At 47.1% G+C, this 16,348-nt stretch overlaps 1 protein-coding gene across 4 annotated transcripts in view; it reads right to left on the bottom strand.

The window, feature by feature from the left end:
• LOC126544723 (cGMP-inhibited 3',5'-cyclic phosphodiesterase 3A-like) overlaps positions 1 to 16,348 on the bottom strand; it is a 343,612-nt gene that overhangs the window by 17,084 nt on the left and 310,180 nt on the right. For 3 of the 4 annotated variants that reach the window (XM_050192179.3, XM_055077819.2, XM_055077820.1), the window contains 7 exons: positions 13,588 to 13,721; positions 12,535 to 12,738; positions 8,397 to 8,558; positions 7,059 to 7,239; positions 4,667 to 4,741; positions 3,883 to 3,930; positions 524 to 969 (listed from right to left, as the gene is read on the bottom strand). In XM_050192179.3, the coding sequence (XP_050048136.1) occupies positions 524 to 969; positions 3,883 to 3,930; positions 4,667 to 4,741; positions 7,059 to 7,239; positions 8,397 to 8,558; positions 12,535 to 12,738; positions 13,588 to 13,721 (1,250 nt within the window). The remainder of the gene's footprint in view (positions 1 to 523; positions 970 to 3,882; positions 3,931 to 4,666; positions 4,742 to 7,058; positions 7,240 to 8,396; positions 8,559 to 12,534; positions 12,739 to 13,587; positions 13,722 to 16,348) is intronic. The other variant, XM_055077818.2, reaches the window with a different exon arrangement.

Below are 16,348 nucleotides of genomic sequence, written 5' to 3'. Positions count from 1 at the left end.
TGCCGCATAAGAGCGATGTCAGTTTTGCACCTTTTTAAGCACACAAGCTGACACCTTTTTGGGTGTGCTTTGGAGTTCTGCCGAGTCGCCCAGGACTCGGCAGAACTAAGCCCTAAGTATACACCAAGCTACGACAATGTCTTAAACATGCGGAGGATCGTACAGACGGGGCGGGTGGTTATAAGGGTAGCCCAGTTTATCGATTAAAAAAAATAAATTATGTGGTTTTACGTGCCAAAACCGCTTTCTGATTATGAGGCACGCCGTAGTGAGGAACTTCAGAAATTTTGACCACCTGGGTTCTTTAACGTGCACCTAAATCTAAGTACATGGGTGTTTACGCATTTCACCTCCATTGAAATGCGGCCGCCGTGGCCGGGATTCGATCCCGCGACCTCGTGCTCAGCAGCTAAACACCAAGTTTATCGATATCGCACCAAGTATCGCACCGTATGACTACGCTTTGGGCTACTTCAGGTTACCAACATCAAGAAATCTGGCCACTCGACGCGGTGACACTCACGCATGGCGACGTCTTGGTTGAGCCCTGGCCTCCGAGCGCGCCTTCCTCCACCTCCTGGATGGTCTCCATCTCGTCCTGGTGCGGCGACGGCGCAGCCGCCACCACCACCGCGTCGGCCCCGACGACACCCGTTTGCGACTCTGCGTCGTCGTCCTCGTCGTCGTCGTCCTCGCAGTCGTCCGACTCCCCGTCGTCCCCGTCGTCTTCGTCGTCCTCTGAGGCGGCGCGGTCGTCCTGGGCCGCGGGCGCCGTGGCTGCCCTCGGAGACGTCGATGACGACGCGGCGGTGGCGGCAGCGCCCTGCTGCTGTTGTTGCTGCTCCTTGAGCCGGTTCTCCTCTTTCAGGATGTTCACCCAGTGCTCGTAGTTGTCCTGGAGGTGCTGCGTCTGGAGGCAGCTCACCTTCCGTGGCTGAAGCTGCTGACTGGGCCTCTTCCACGGTCGACCTGAGATGCCGCCACGGACGGCATTGGAGGAAGAAGAGGAAAAAAGAGAAAAGGAAGCGCCGAGTAATCTCTCGGTCTTCACGGTCTCTGCCAGGTCACATAGCAAATAGATAATATGCGGAAACAGAGCTGTGCTCGTAACCGCTGCTCGGCCTTGGTCGTGCACTTGCAGACAGAGATTCGCTGTGCGAGCCCTGCGGCATCTCTTTCATGGCCAGTAACATGGTGAATTATATGTAAATTGCATTTTACGTGCGTTCCTAATTTTCTTTATGTTTCCATGATCTGTTTATGCTCGCGTAGTTCTTTTACTCCGAAATTATTTATCTTCTATTTTATATGTTTCTTTCTGTGATTCACGGACATTCTTCGTTAGTTTGTTATTTTGCCATTGACTTGTTTTATTACCACTCTGTTTTCGTTCCTTTCTTAGCTAACATTTTGGCATAACCAACCCTCTCAGCGGCCGAACTTATTGCCTTTCACAGCTAATAATGAGGAAAACGCTGGACACTCTCTATGGTCCGGGGACGGGCTAGAGGTCTTCGTAAGAGTCTCATGCCGTGGCTTCCGCTCAAAAGGCCTGAGTGCGCCAGCCACTGGATGTGCTCAGAATATAGCCTAACTTTTAAATCACGACAATTCCGTGAGAGGGAAGTAAACGCAAAACAATAAATAGGTGCAGCCTGCAAAGTTGAGACCGGATAACTCTACAGGGTAACACGTGTGATGTGAGCGAACTTTTACAGAACGTACATAGTCAGGAAAAGTAAGATTCTGAGGTTTTACGCGCCAAAACCAGGATCTGATAATGAGGAGTGCAGCAGTGGGGCACTCTGGGGGAATTTTGATTCCTTTGGGTTCTTTAACATGCGCCCAATGCATTGTATACCGATGTTCTTGCATTTTTCCCCCATCGAGATGCGGCTGCCGCGGCCGGGATTTGATACTGCGACCCCCATAGTCAGAAGAAGCTGCAGGTTAACGTTGTGGTGCCAATCAAGAAGCAGCCGCCAGTAAAACCAACGTGCTGTCGAGCACTCTAGGAAAGAGTGTGCCTTCAATTCTTCTGCATATATTAAATTATGGAGACCCGATGCACTGTTTACTGTAAAGGAACTCCTCGGAAATCAGAACGGGTGTTATAGATAGCTAAGCGAATCCCAAGGAAGTGATGCTTGGTCAAACAATCGCAAGGTAAATGAATTAGAAGAGCGGCTTTGAGTTCTTACGATTCTCCTGCAACGTGAACACTGTGAAGGTTCAGAGATACGAACATTCTTTGGCTCTGTGAGGCGGTGGTTTCCGCATTTGTCACGACACTTTCGCGACATTTGAGTGTGTATTGGCTGTCACGATGAGATCCTAATGTGACTCTAACGACGACATGGTTCAACGCTGGCTGAATGGGGTAGGTTGAGGTTAGGGTAGTATTGTAACCATGGCTTATCATTAATCTCCGATTAATCTAGTGCTAACTGATTTCATATGATTGCCGGCCTTCACGCAAAGTGCACTGCTAATAAAATCATTCGCTCAACGAATTTGTTCTTTGGGTAACAATTTTGAGAGTGCATTCACATGTCACAGCTTTCAAGAAAATGGTATTCTCTAGTGCTAACTGATTTCATATGATTGCCGGCCTTCACGCAAAGTGCACTGCTAATAAAATCCTTCGCTCAACGAATTTGTTCTTTAGGTAACGATTTTGAGAGTGCATTCACATGTCACAGCTTTCAAGAAAATGGTATTCGAGAAAGGAAAGCTGCCATTGCAAAGTCCTCGATGTTTCCTTAAAAGCTGTGATGAAATAAGCGTAATGAAAACTTTTGGACTCCAACAAAAAGATTTTCTGCACAGAAGTTTCCTTAACTAGATGCTGCTGTAGGTGAAAGAAACTGAAGTACTGGTTATGCCCAGCGTTTTCAAATTATCAATCGTCTTCATTTCCTAGCTCAAGTACTATTCACGAATTATGCTGACAATTTATGCCAGCAATTAGTTAATGTACAACTTGAGTAGATAATATTGCGGAAGAATGTCGTTTTTAATTACTGCAAAGAACACATAGTCTTATAGGTGTAACGCCATGAATGAACGGATTGGCTCGTATGTCCTGAAGGCTTTAGTGATGCGGAAAATATTTCTTTTAATCATTTGGCAAGCAACATTGATAAGCGCCGTCGAGGCCTCATCAGCGAGAAAAAGGATGGAAATATTCGCTGAAACATATCACACTATGACATTTGCCTACCTCCTGACGCACAGCTAGGTGCAAAAATCATGGTACATGTCCAGGTTTCCGAGACGTTCTCTAAATTCGTAGATCAGTGGTTTCTGTGGCCCAATGAAGTGATCACTTTATTTTTGCCACAAATGACACAGACACAATGTGGCTCAACATTTTAGAAGGTTGGGAACGACAGTGTCAGGAAGTATTTCGAGTTTCTGGCAATACACAAAAATGTGTGTGCAACAAACATGGCATGGGACAAAGCCGATGCAGAAGATGGGGACAGCATTCGCATCATTCGCATCGCTGACGGTGCAACGGATGTGAAGCTGAGGAAGCGTCAGGCTCACGCGACGAAACCCGGAGGGTGGCACAAGACACAACATATTTCAATCGTCGCAGGCAAAAGTGCGTGAAGATTGCAGTCGGTGCCAAGTGCGGGTGGAAACCGAAGAGGGCGTCACATCACAGCAAGAGAAAATGATAAATGAATGGAAATTTGACACCACTGTGACGTGCACGGTGAAGTTTCTGCAATGTGCATGTTCAAACGGTGGGTGAAGTGCGCTAATCGGGCGTCTATTGGTAAAAACAAACAAACAAACGAACAAAGGAAGTTGTCTATAAAAAGAGAAGGCTTCTCCTGCTTTGAATGGCACAAAGAGCAAGCCGTTACGTACCACACCATGCTATTGCCTTCAAACTGTAGAATCGCATACCTCCACCATCTAGTGAGGAAAGCCAAGATCGTTAGTGACTAACGGGACTACATACGTTTTCGACAGCGTTATGAGAGAACAGAAATCTCGCTGACGGAAACAACAAAATGAAGACGAAAGTAACACACATCTATGCAACACCGCTGGGCCAGAAACGTGGCACGCATACAGCATTGCGAACACTGCAAACATTGAACAACACATAAAGGGACAGGCATGCTGGTTTTTTTCTATACAGATGCACACACGCACACACACACACAGACACACGGTAGCATTGAAACTAGAGCGGGTAAAGCTGGTCAATGCGTTAAAGAATGGCAGAGAAAGTGTGGCGGACGGCAATGATACAGCTACGAGAACAACTAGGACTTCAATACATCTTTATCACCAGAAACATTACTTGAACAACAGGGGATTGAAAAAGTAACACAATTTTTGCTTTTTGTAGGTCATAGTGTGGCTGTACGGATCCAGTAAAGCTGGGTTGGGACCGCGGTTGGATTAGATAAGGTGCTTCCGTTCAATCCCAATTCGGATACGACAGCCTCTTCGCTTTTCAGATAATCTGGCCGACACATTTTCTTGAGATCGCTAAAAAAGCCTACATCTGTTTTGCAAAAGCTTAAATAAAAGGAAAACATAGCAGAGACATACGCTCCACAAGTTTAGACCATAATAATGTACATCGGCAGGCAAAAAACAACACCGCGAGCAAGAAAGGCCGGAAGCGAACGATGCTTACCGCTTGCAGATGTTTCCCCTTCCGTTTCCTCTTCCGTATCTCTTCCGGTTTGGGAATCGGTTTTGTCAGTGCCGCCTATAAAATCGAAGCGAGAAGTATTTTAATCGAAAATAGAGATCGACAGGCCAAAAGACCGAACAGAACTTTGCTATCTCAACTGGAAGTTCAGCCAGACTGAAGGTCAAAATTTGCTTCAAACATAAAATATAGCCCTTCAGGGAGAAATGAAGCACGAAAGAAGCTTATCCACCACAATAATGCTTTCTTCACGTCGGACTATATTCCGATAGTCCAGTAAAATGGGCACCCTTAGATTCTGTTTCGACTTGTGGTAATTCAATGATTCTGCATGTGAAATTCCATCTTGTTATTCTTACTGAGGTGCGCGGCTTCATGCTTCCGTTGTATTATGAGCCGTTGTATTATGACATAGTGGCGACGTCCCCTGACAGTGCGACGTCGTCTTCTCCCTTTGATTTCCTCTGCTGCGGGAGTTCTCATCGGAGCCATCTCAACTAGAGCAAAGGCGGCGATGAAGTGAACGTTCATGCCACATCTGCTGACGCACGAACGGTTGCGCATGATGATGATGATGATGATGATGATGATTGCTATTGAGATGGCCTTTGAATCACGCTGACTACCAATACAGTCGAGCGCCTGTACAATGAACGCCTCTACAGCGAAATTACCTGTATAACGAAGGAATAATTCTGTCCCGGTTCTATTGTGAGCTGTGCGATGCGCGACCTTTACGACGAAGTGACCTGCATAATGAATGATTCCAGAGTCCCCAAGCACTTCTTTATAAAGGCACCCGACTCTAGTGATCTAGCCTGGGTGGGCCAATTATGTGTTGCTCTATCAATTGTAATGTAGCAATCCCTATATGCTTTATGCTGTACCCAATGCTTGCGGCGATTCCTTTTATATCTCTTCTCGGCCTTTCTTTCTAACCAATATTCTACTCAGCTGGTCCTTCCTATCTCCACCGCTGGCCAGTTTAGGCTTTATCCGCTTTGAATACCAGCGCTTTATGGACCTTTGCAGTGTCGCCTATCGAACCCTCAACGAGGCCAAGCAGCACCTAGATTAAGGAAAGTGACTGGGTGCACGCAACGATATGCGATCTCTTTTAAAACTAGAACACGAAGATAGAAAACAATGTTGGAATTTAGGTTAGGTGACGCGACGCATGTATGAGTTAACGGGAGTAGCAGCAGTGACGAGAGAAGCGCGCACGGCATCATAGCTCTATGGGGCATCAGGACGATGGCCGAAGGCGATGTACGGTGCTTGTCGAGAGGAGAACGCGAACTAGGTGCGGCAGAACACAGCGCACACGAAGCCATCAGCTATATTCGGTCGGCTAGCCTTCGAACCCAGCGCAGACTGTCTCCAAGCTATGACGCGCGCGACCGCCGCAGGTGGAGTAGAAGAGATACGCAATAACCTTCCCCCTTCCCCTCACTCCCTTCCTAGCGCGCACGCCTCTGCCAGCCCTCCCCGCCTTCCTCTGCTAGCGCGAGAAGACACCAGCGAATCAATTCACCACACATATCGGCTGACCCTCGCAAGCTTTAGCTCGCCCCTACACCATACGGCGTGCGGCCGCGATGTTATCGCACATAGACTTTATGAGCAACACCACGGCGACGCCAACGTAGGCGACGAGAATAGAGATTTGCCTGGAGTGTCCACATAATTGTTATCGCAATGCTATTCAGGGCGCTCCGAGGCTCACCGGCATTGTCCTACAATTCTAATGTTCAGGATGTTAATTCAATCTCTTGTAGCTTATATCGCCGCGATTTCGCGACATATCTAACCTAAGCTCGTAAATTCAAAGGCAACGCTCAAGCAAGAGAACCCTGATTTTGACATCCCGTGTGGTCGACCAGCGAAAACGAACTATCGTGCCGCCATCTCTGACTGAGAAAACGACGTTTTGCGCACGATGTTTACAGCAAAGGTGGACACTGCAAGAAACTCGTGCGGCTGCATCCATTCATGTGAAAAAAATTGAAGACGCCATTATTGCAATACCAGCTGGTTTACCGACTGCCACAAGATGCGAGATGATTAACCTGCCAAGTCAGAGTATATTCAGTAGATAAACTTGCGTATATAGGGGTGTTATTTTATGCTAGATGCTCGTTTCTGTTTTTAACGAACCTGTACATAATAACACAGTTGTAGTAAATTCATCTTACGGGGTAGCAAACGGACTAACTTCGGACGTTCTAACCTCGCATACACGGGCTTCTAAATGCAATTCAAACGGTTTTCTTAACGCCCAAACATCATGGCTGTAAGAGGTTTGCGCACAATATCCCATGCCAGCATGCCTTTATATGCAAAACGTATAGGAAGCCACGAGGGCGATACTGGCCTTCGTCTTCACTGTCGGACGCCTCGACCCAGTGGCCGGGCAGCAGGCCGGCTTCGCCGTATGCGTTGCACAGAGGAGCCACCAGGTGGTTGATGAAGGACTCCTGCAGCTTCGCCAGCTGCGGGTTGCAGCGGTCCATGAACGGCGATACCTGCATGCCCAGCGTCGCCTCTTCGTCGCCCTGTTCGGAGAAATGAGAACATTGACTCACGGTCAAGATTTTATTTATTTATTTAACTATTTATTGTTTACATATTTATAGCTACTGCTCACCCTAAGGTCGTTACAGTACGGATAAAAAAGTATACATATGCACATCAGGCAATTAATTTAAGCACGCCTTAACAAATGCCAAACACTAACTGACATAAATGTGAAACAACTAGAGTGATGAGAACATTGCATACAAGTCAAAAGGGGGGATCACGGATTGCAGAACGGTCACGCATGGGACCCAGTGAAACAGGACAAGCCATAAAGCAAATAAGTAAATCAAACCAGCCAATTACGCAGCATTTACATCAAGAAACTAGGCCACAGCCTGTGGCATAATGCATCCATCCCATCCCATCCCATCCCAACCTCCCATCCCGTCCGTCCGTCCGTCCGTCCGTCCGTCCGTCCATCCATCCATCCATCCATCCATCCATACAACGCGAAGTTGCACTATAACATCAAGTGGTTATTTAGCGGCGCGTCGTATCGATCATCTCTGCAAAAATAAATGTTGCAGAATTCGCTTCTGACGACAAATTAATACATACCAGATGAGCTTTAGAGTGCGTTACGGCAAAGGTTTCTGAGGGAGCGCAGGTCTACTGCGACTAGTTCGTCGACAGTTAGCGCGATTCTGGCGTTCTGTGGATGAATGAGTTGTCCGTGAGAGGGTTTAGGGGAAGTTGTACGCTATAGTAAGGAGCACCGCGACCAAGTTTGGTGCACATCTTGATCAATTGCTTCTTCTGACCTTGCAGTGTCTAATAAAACTGTGACTTAATTTGCATCAGGAAAGAAAAGGTGTCATATTTTGCGATGCTACCATTACTGTAACCCTGTAACGGTAACTTATGATGGAAAGTAGATAGTAGCACCTTTCCTTTATTTGCGAGCAGTGGATTGGATGGATTGTTGTTGTGGAGTACTGGCAGATAACCCGCACTGCCGCTGTGGGCTTCGCGGTACCAGACCCAATCAATGGCGAGAATTGTCATCTTTCTCACTTTGCGTTGCTACAGCTTTAAGGCCGGATGTAGTTAGCCAGACTTTGTAATGTGGGTGGAGGCTCCAGGAAGTAAATGCTATGGCATTTAAAAGAGTGGAACAAACGGTGCTACGTGCCTGCTCGTAAAATTCTTCGGCTATCCTGTATGTCCACTGCACGTGGATGTCGTGCCTCTTGCAAGGCCCGTTGATGTCGGCCAACTTGATGGCCATCTCCATGACCAGCAGCCGGTCAGTCTCGTTGTTCCAATCGATCCCCGGGGCATCTGTGTCATTTGCCTATGAAAAAAAAAATTCAACTGTGAGAAGGATTATATTCTCGCTTGCACGTCAGCAACTTCGCCAACAGCCAAAAAAAACGGTGGAAGACACGGGAGCCAAGGTAGTCTCAGCCACAGGTTCTTCTCCGGTCTTTTGAGTTCGCAAACAGCCAACACATTCAAATGCCTGCCAGCATTCACAATGGCAGGCTACATGAATGCATACAGGACACCCCACTAATATAGGGAACTCTTAATTTAATTTTTAAATATGATACGCAAGCAATACGAACTGAAACAAAAGCTACCAATAATGGCGAAGTAATCTTACAATACTGAAGAAGCTCGACATTCTTACTCTTTAAATCTTTACGATTAGTGACGGCGTCAGCGCGTCGAATGCGATATGTGGTGGTCCCTGTCAATTGGTCGAACCTGCACTGTTGGAAAATTTGTACTTGCGCGATTTTTAGGCGATTGCTCAAGTTTCGTACATGCAACGTTTAATGCAATTTGCTGATGACATTATCAGCATCAGCATCATTGAAAGCGGAAGCAACCCATCTGAACACAAACGACAGGCGACAGCACAAACCGGCGTGAAAAGGCACCAGATACGATTTGCCTATTTGGCGACATTATTGTCATATAATTAAAAAAAAAACACTACACAGTGAAGGCGTTGAAGAACAAATAATCAAAAAATAGAAATACGAAAAAGAAAAGAACTCTACACCGGAGAAGCAGAACGTGAATGTCTCATTGCTTATCAATTAAGGATCTAACCAACGATGCCAGTGGTGCTACAGGTTCACGCCATTACGGAGCAGATTTTGTACAACTCAAAAATGCAGCCGAAGAACCTCACTTTGGCCTAGTTGGTGTTTACTGCATATCATATTGACCGCAAATAAAGACGGGGACAGTGGGATAGAACACATAAACAGCACGGGCGGTAAGACGATGGAACACAGAAAGAGGGGCCATCTGTACGAGATATATGCTTCAGAAGAACTTCCCTTTGGCCTAGTTGGTGTTTACTGCGTATAATATTGACCGCAAATAAAGACGGAAACAGAGGGAGAGAACACATAAACAGCATGGGCGTTTTGGAATGCATTTTGGAGCAAAATGCAAAATGGACTTCCAGAACAGGTCTATAAAAGCAATCGCAAACTAGATTACTATATGGAGCTTTCACAGTGGGAAAGCCATGTGAAAGCAGTAAGTGGTAACTGGTTCATAAACTCAATCTAAACACGACAAATGACACTGTTATCTCCAGACCACACGTGTCATGTCAAGGTAGAGTACCGGTACTTTTGATAAAACCAATGCTATCTATGCAAAAAGTTGCTTGCATGTGTATAGTTTATCTGCTTTGGAAGACACAGTTTCTGCAAACAAGCAAAGCCGGCAAATAAAAAGATAAATATGTCGCGGTTTGTGATGCGTATGTTTATTGTAAAAAAAAATTTGAGTGATCAATTCGAAGACAACTCCATTTTGTTTGATTTTTCGAGATATTAATCAAATTAAACCCTTAGTCAGATAACTTCATTAAACACACGCACTCCCGCATCCCAATTAACGTAGCTTGCTGCAGGGAAATGTCAGCCGATAGAGGGCAGCAGCGCAGCTGCTGAAAGCTACGCTCAGGCTTTTAGGCTGGCGCGCTACGTAACTGTCTACGTCACATCGTGAGTTCGTCTGTGTGTCGGGACTTTCGCCACTGTATGTGAAATCAGCATACGGGTGTCAAACTTGATGAAAACAGCCGACAACCGGTTTTTCGAATTTCCCGTTATAGCGTCCGAATAATTGCGCAGGTAGTCCAAAAGTACCTACTTTAGCAGTGGAATTAATTTCCTTTCTTTTTTTAGAATGCCAGCAGCATGAAGAATGTACTTATGACCTGTGCTGTGCTTCACTGATAACCATCTGCTTAATATATAGCTATAGTGGACACCGCGGTGCAGTCCGCTTTCGTTCGTCGCGCATGTTCCATGTGCATCGCGTGCCGTCGCGAACTGCAGATATACGCGCGCTACCTTTCTGCAATGCTGTCAGATGAGGCTCTGTTGCGTGAATTCAGTTTGGAGCTTTCTTCCTACACGCGAGCTTTCGCCATTCTATTCACAGTGGGCGCAAAAAAATCCACGGGCAATTACGATACTCCCTAACGTGCGAAATTTGAGCAATATGTGCTTTCGCTTCGCGGCATATTGGCTGGCGCGTACAATCTGTCTCATGCGGCACGTTGCAAATGGAGCGATGTGTGCCGCGACTGCCTCACTAATCGGGAGATCTCAAGAGGCGGCGCGTGGGTGACGCGTGGGCACGATTCACAGCTAGCAGCCGCAGACAAACTTCCGCTCATGCAGCGCTTTGTTTTCATAAAAACCACGCGCGCTACTCCGGCGCCATCTCGCAGCCATCGTCGTCGCAAAGCCCGTCTTGCGCGGCACTACGCTTTTCTTCTCTCGCTTTCGCCATACCCTCCTCCTCCGCTTTCCGCCTCATGGTTCCGCCGCACCCTTCTCCTACGCTTTCCTCCTGGCTCTCTCTTCGCTATCGCCTTCTTTGATCTCCTGCTGCGTTCCGCGTTCGCTTTCAGTCTTCGCTGTGTTGGTTCGCTCGGTTACGCTGACGCTCGCCGCAGAAACGGGCGCCTAAGAGCTGTGCGCTAAAACAAACTTCGCGAAAGCGTTCCCGATAGTTGCCGGCACGTCGCCCGCGGACCCAATTTCAACTTCCGACGCCCAGTCTAGCCCGTGATCTCACGCCCAATCACCGTGGTGGTTTACTGGTCCGAACATATTAAAGGCCACCTTGCCGCGACGACCTGCTGCCCGCCGCCCCGTCGGCTGGCTGGCAGTGAATTTCGGCACGGCCGTACGATGCAGCTAGGCCTAACCAGCGGTGCCTGATCAGTATCCAGCGGCGAAAGTTGCTGTTTGGTGCAGAGTGGACAAAGATCTCAATAGCGGCCGTATGTCATTCCCCAAGGCCGTGAAACCTCCTCGTCAACAAACGTGGACGATAGGCGCCAGATTGAATAGCGGGAAAAGTGTTCACGGCCGCCATGTGTGCGACATCGTGCGACGTGTTATATATGAAAAATCCAGCGAGAGGAATGCGGGGCCTGGCCCGGCGCCAGCGCGATCGTCCGCTGCCGCCTGAAAAGACGATGCTGTCCCGTTGCCGAAGCAACGAGCAGGCAGCGGAGTAGAAGGTAGTGAAAATAGGCAACAGCCCACGGCAGAGACAGGGGTACAATCTATGCTTAATGGAGAGGCTTGACTCCGTCCAACCCGGAATTAAAGCAGCCGCTGGTCCACGCCATGCCGCTTCTGAGGGCGCGCGGAGAAACGACGCTTGGGGACCTAGAGTTTCGTTTTCGAAAGCCCAAGCAATCCTCCCGCACAGGGTCGGCGCAGGTTTCTCATATTTTGCTGAAATGTAACATGATGTATAGCAAGGTTCGCCTCTAGGCACAGTTCGGCGGAACTAGCGCAGTTTTAGCATCACTACAATCCTGAGGGTGCTGTACGCGTAGGATGCGTATCGAGTAGCACAGCTACAAAACCTGCTAGGTCTACAAACTGTAGGGCTACAGAGTTTGAAGTTAGAGAGAGCATAACCACTTCTTTTAATTGCGTATTGAGATGCTTAACAATATGAAATGGCAACAAGACAGGACAGAGCATCGCTCGCGGCTAAGAGCATCAATCACGTGCAACTAAGTTGTCCAAACGTAGTTGGGAGTGGTGCGCCTTTGCAATCGTGTTCTCATTTCATATTTCTTTGCGTCCTAATACACCAGACGTCTGAACCAACTAGCCCACCAACAAGTAGTGAAACAGTCTTTGGTCCAGACGTGTGCACAAGATCTCTAAACTTTCCAAACTGTATCTGTAGGTGATCAGTTCTTTTTTCTTACATTTTAGCGTAGGGAAGAGGAAGGGTTATGTCAAGACAGTGTGGTAGCTCACCTTAGCATTAAATTCGGCAAGGATCTCGAAATGCCTCTTGAGATCGGTGGCGAGAATGCACTCAATGACGAGGAAGCGAAACCGCTTGAACTCTGCCTTGTCCAAGTGTACGAGGAAATTAAAATTGGACTCGGACAGGAATAACGTCCATGCAGATGCTGCATGGTAGTTCTCCAGCACCGACCTGTCGTTGTACAATACGGCCTGCGAGGGAAACGCACAATAATTAACTCAGCAGTGAGCAGCAACTTCCAAATCACGAATCACGGGGCCTGACGGCTCCGAAAAAAAAATTCCGACATTCCAGAGAAATGCGCGTGTTATGTGAGATAGGAACACCATAACGACCTCTGCTTCGAATGTTGTGTTGCTAAGTACGTCTATTAAGAGGAAGCCAGAGTCGGTGCTATGTAGAAATTTCTTCCACTCGACTCTATGCTACTCGTGTCATCCCCCGATACCGGAAGGCTGATACCACTGATAACGCAGGCGATGCAGCGTTCTGACCGCTTATACGAAGAGCCGAGAGGAGTGGTATTGGAATAATATTGTTCTCTGGAGAAATGAATCCACAGATTCGATCACATTATTTCATGCTTAGCCGAGCACGCCCACATTTCCCTACCCTTGGCAAACAATGTGAGACTCTAACATGCGATCACTTATTTGTTCTTCGGGTTGCATGACCTGGCTAATTGTGATTCTTTCGTTTGATATAAATTACCACATTAGCTACCCGTTGTTGGTACCTGGACCTTCGTATTCACATCTAGTTATTACGCTGCGCCGACCATTTACGGTTCCACGGCTCACAGCGGGGTTTCCAGCTTACCCTCCAACTTCCATATTATGATCCAACTATACTGACACATATTAATCGCAAAAGCAGCTTTTTTCTTGAAATAAACATTAGCCACAAGTTTACGCAGGTGTTGTTAAGTTAATTTTGTTCGTTCAGGCTGCTTATCAACCAAATTTCAAGTTTATAATATAGATATATTGTTTTTCTTCTTGCGTATGTGACACTGTATGCTAGCTGCAAAGCCTCCTTACCTGTGGTGCATACGTGGAGACCAAAAACGCGTTCGTTCTGCCAGGATGGTCATAGTCGTGCATTGCGGCTGCTGTATAGAGGGCCATCAGTTCTAGCGCCGGAAAGTTGGCTCCCATGATGCCATAAGTTTCTTCTGTAGACGAGAGAAACACAATTGCGCACGTTTGTCGCCGTCACACTGAAAACGTTAGCATCGCTTCTCTGTTTTCACGCATCCCTAGCTGCGACGGCAAAAACACAGAGAGGACCTAAATCCACGAATGCCGAAGTTAAATGTAGATGGCGCCGAGGACGAAGTGCAAACGAAAGAAGGAAGACACTACCAAGAAAAACGCTGTTGAAAGCTCACTCTGACCTTACATAAGTTCGAAGCAAAATTTCTTAATGACCTTCATGCATTTTCCCCTCTTGACTACCGTGCTACTAATTAACGTTATATGCTTTCTCTACTATCTGATAGGAGGAGTCGTCGCAGCCTAATTCTCCCGGACAAACTTCTGTACATTCATTATCTATGCACGTTAGCAATCCTATTAAGCATAATTCTGAACGCGAAGTGAGAAAGCAGCCATTCGCACAGTCAGAAGGCAACTCTTGAATTAACCCTGTGACATAATTTATTAAGCGTGGGGCGCGTGTCTGGCATTGAGAGGAATTGCCTCAAGAAACATATCCGACCAACCAAAAGTTAATAAACGCACCTTCTCCGAGCGTTGATAGAGGCGATCTACTCCTGCTGCTGCCAAGGCCTCAAGGCTTTGCCTTCTGTTGTGTTTTTCGCAACGTGCTTGAAGCTGCGCCGCCGCGGTGCTTAGGCGGAACAGTACCCGACATGTTACGCCCACCGTCGTTATGAGTTACAGTGTTCCATGATATACAGCACGGGCAAACCGAGTGTGCAAACAATACTCGTGACTCAGTGACTGCGATTATGAGTGCGCAGAAGCCTACTATCGGCACTCTGCTTCGCATATAAGTATTAATCGGGCACATTATGGGAGATACCTCAACTTGTCCTGGTGAAACTCAACAGCTTGAATTGAGTTCGGAAACGGGTGTCGCATAATCTTTACGCGCGTGGATGCTATAGACATCTTGCTTAACGGTCAGCTGTGCTAAACCTCCCAAGGCCGGAATCGCTTACGGTACAAATTAACAATAAATGTTAAAATAATAATAATAAATGAACATTGATCCCAAACTGCTAACGAACATCCACAGGGACGTCGGTTCAGACTACGGTCACGATGCATACTAATTTGCAGAAAGGAATATCAAATTGCGGGACTAATGAAAAAGTTGAATTTCAAGCCAAGATCAATGGATTCTCGTAGGAAAGCATTAGAATATTACACGATGTTAGCCTCGTAATTTCATGGGCAGTGCAAATTGCACTAGGCAGTCACAAGTTACCAGCCGTGTTCTCACGGTTGTTTTCACACCTGAAAAACATATGTAAACAGCTCACTCAATGACGACGAGCATTCGCGGTCCCAACGCTGGTACGATGAGAAGCGCGGGCAGCGAAAAACGCGTGTGCGCGTCTTAAAGCTAACGTTCCGTGCTGCCTCTCCCTTTACTATTTCACTGTGCCGTGCGCCCCTCAAGCTCAGCATATCACGTGACCTTCTAATTTCTTTCTTCTCAGTTTGTAAATCTCCATGGTCCTCTTTGTTTCCATTCTCTGCATCCAATTAACAGTCCCTGCTTCTTTCACTTTCTTTCTGATGACTTCTGGTAGTCTATTTACAGTTTCGATTGCCCTGTACTTGGTCGCCAACATTCTTGACGTCTTCTTCCATTCTGTGTCCACACTTTTCAAGTACATGTACTTGTGCACTTTGGCTGCCCACTTATTTTCATCCATATTCCTCCGCCTTTCTTTCAAAGCTAATTTTGCTCTGTGCTTCTCTGACTTATAAAGAGGCCAAACCCATGTCACCCAGCACTGCCTCATTTCCGGTTTTAGCGTGGGCTTCAAAAGCCAACCGGCCTACCTATCTTTGGTTAACATACAACCCCGACAAGATATCCATAGAATGGCATTTGGGAACGTTAGCCGAGGCACCATTACTCATTTCCAGATTTCATGCACCACATTATTGTGGACCCACAGTGCTCCTAGTTTCATTATCGCAGCATTCCGCTTGCCCTTTACATTCTGACTCTCTTGGTGGCTGCTAATGGATGGATGGATGGATGGATGTTATGAGCGTCCCCTTTGGAACGGGGCGGTGGGTTGCACCACCAAGCTCTTGCTATTATACTGCCTAATGTCCTACTTAGGTTAAAAAAGAAAAAAAAAGCCTATGAACTCCCACAACCAAATTTTCTGATCCCCTACTGCGAACTTTCTTTTGTACGTGTCTGTTTTTTGTCGTTTCCCTACTTTTCTTCCACCAATCTTCCAATCGCCTCTTATTCGCCTCTCATAAATGGATGGATGGATGGGTGGATGTTATGAGCGTCCCCTTTGGAACGGGGCAGTGGGTTGCGCCACCAAGCTCTTGCTGTTATACTGCTCAAGCCCCATCTGGCGTGCGCCATCTGGTGGTGGTTCAAGGAACCCAGCGGCACTGGCGGCATGCGTTCTTTTTTGTGATTGGTTGGCCTATTCGGCAAGGGAACAACGAGGCCTCAGCCACGGTCACAAAAGCGAGCGAGGTATGCAAGAAAAAAAAAACGCTTCGCTTTAAAACTGCTACTTAACGTGAAATTGGATGTCGATGAGTGATGACTGTAGTGCCCATAACAGATATA

This window comes from Dermacentor andersoni, chromosome 10 (assembly GCF_023375885.2).
Source record: "Dermacentor andersoni chromosome 10, qqDerAnde1_hic_scaffold, whole genome shotgun sequence".
In the NCBI taxonomy this organism is placed as follows: Eukaryota; Metazoa; Arthropoda; class Arachnida; order Ixodida; family Ixodidae; genus Dermacentor; species Dermacentor andersoni.
The sequence above is the reverse complement of the archived record's forward strand: the minus strand, read 5'-3'. Positions and strand labels throughout refer to the sequence as shown.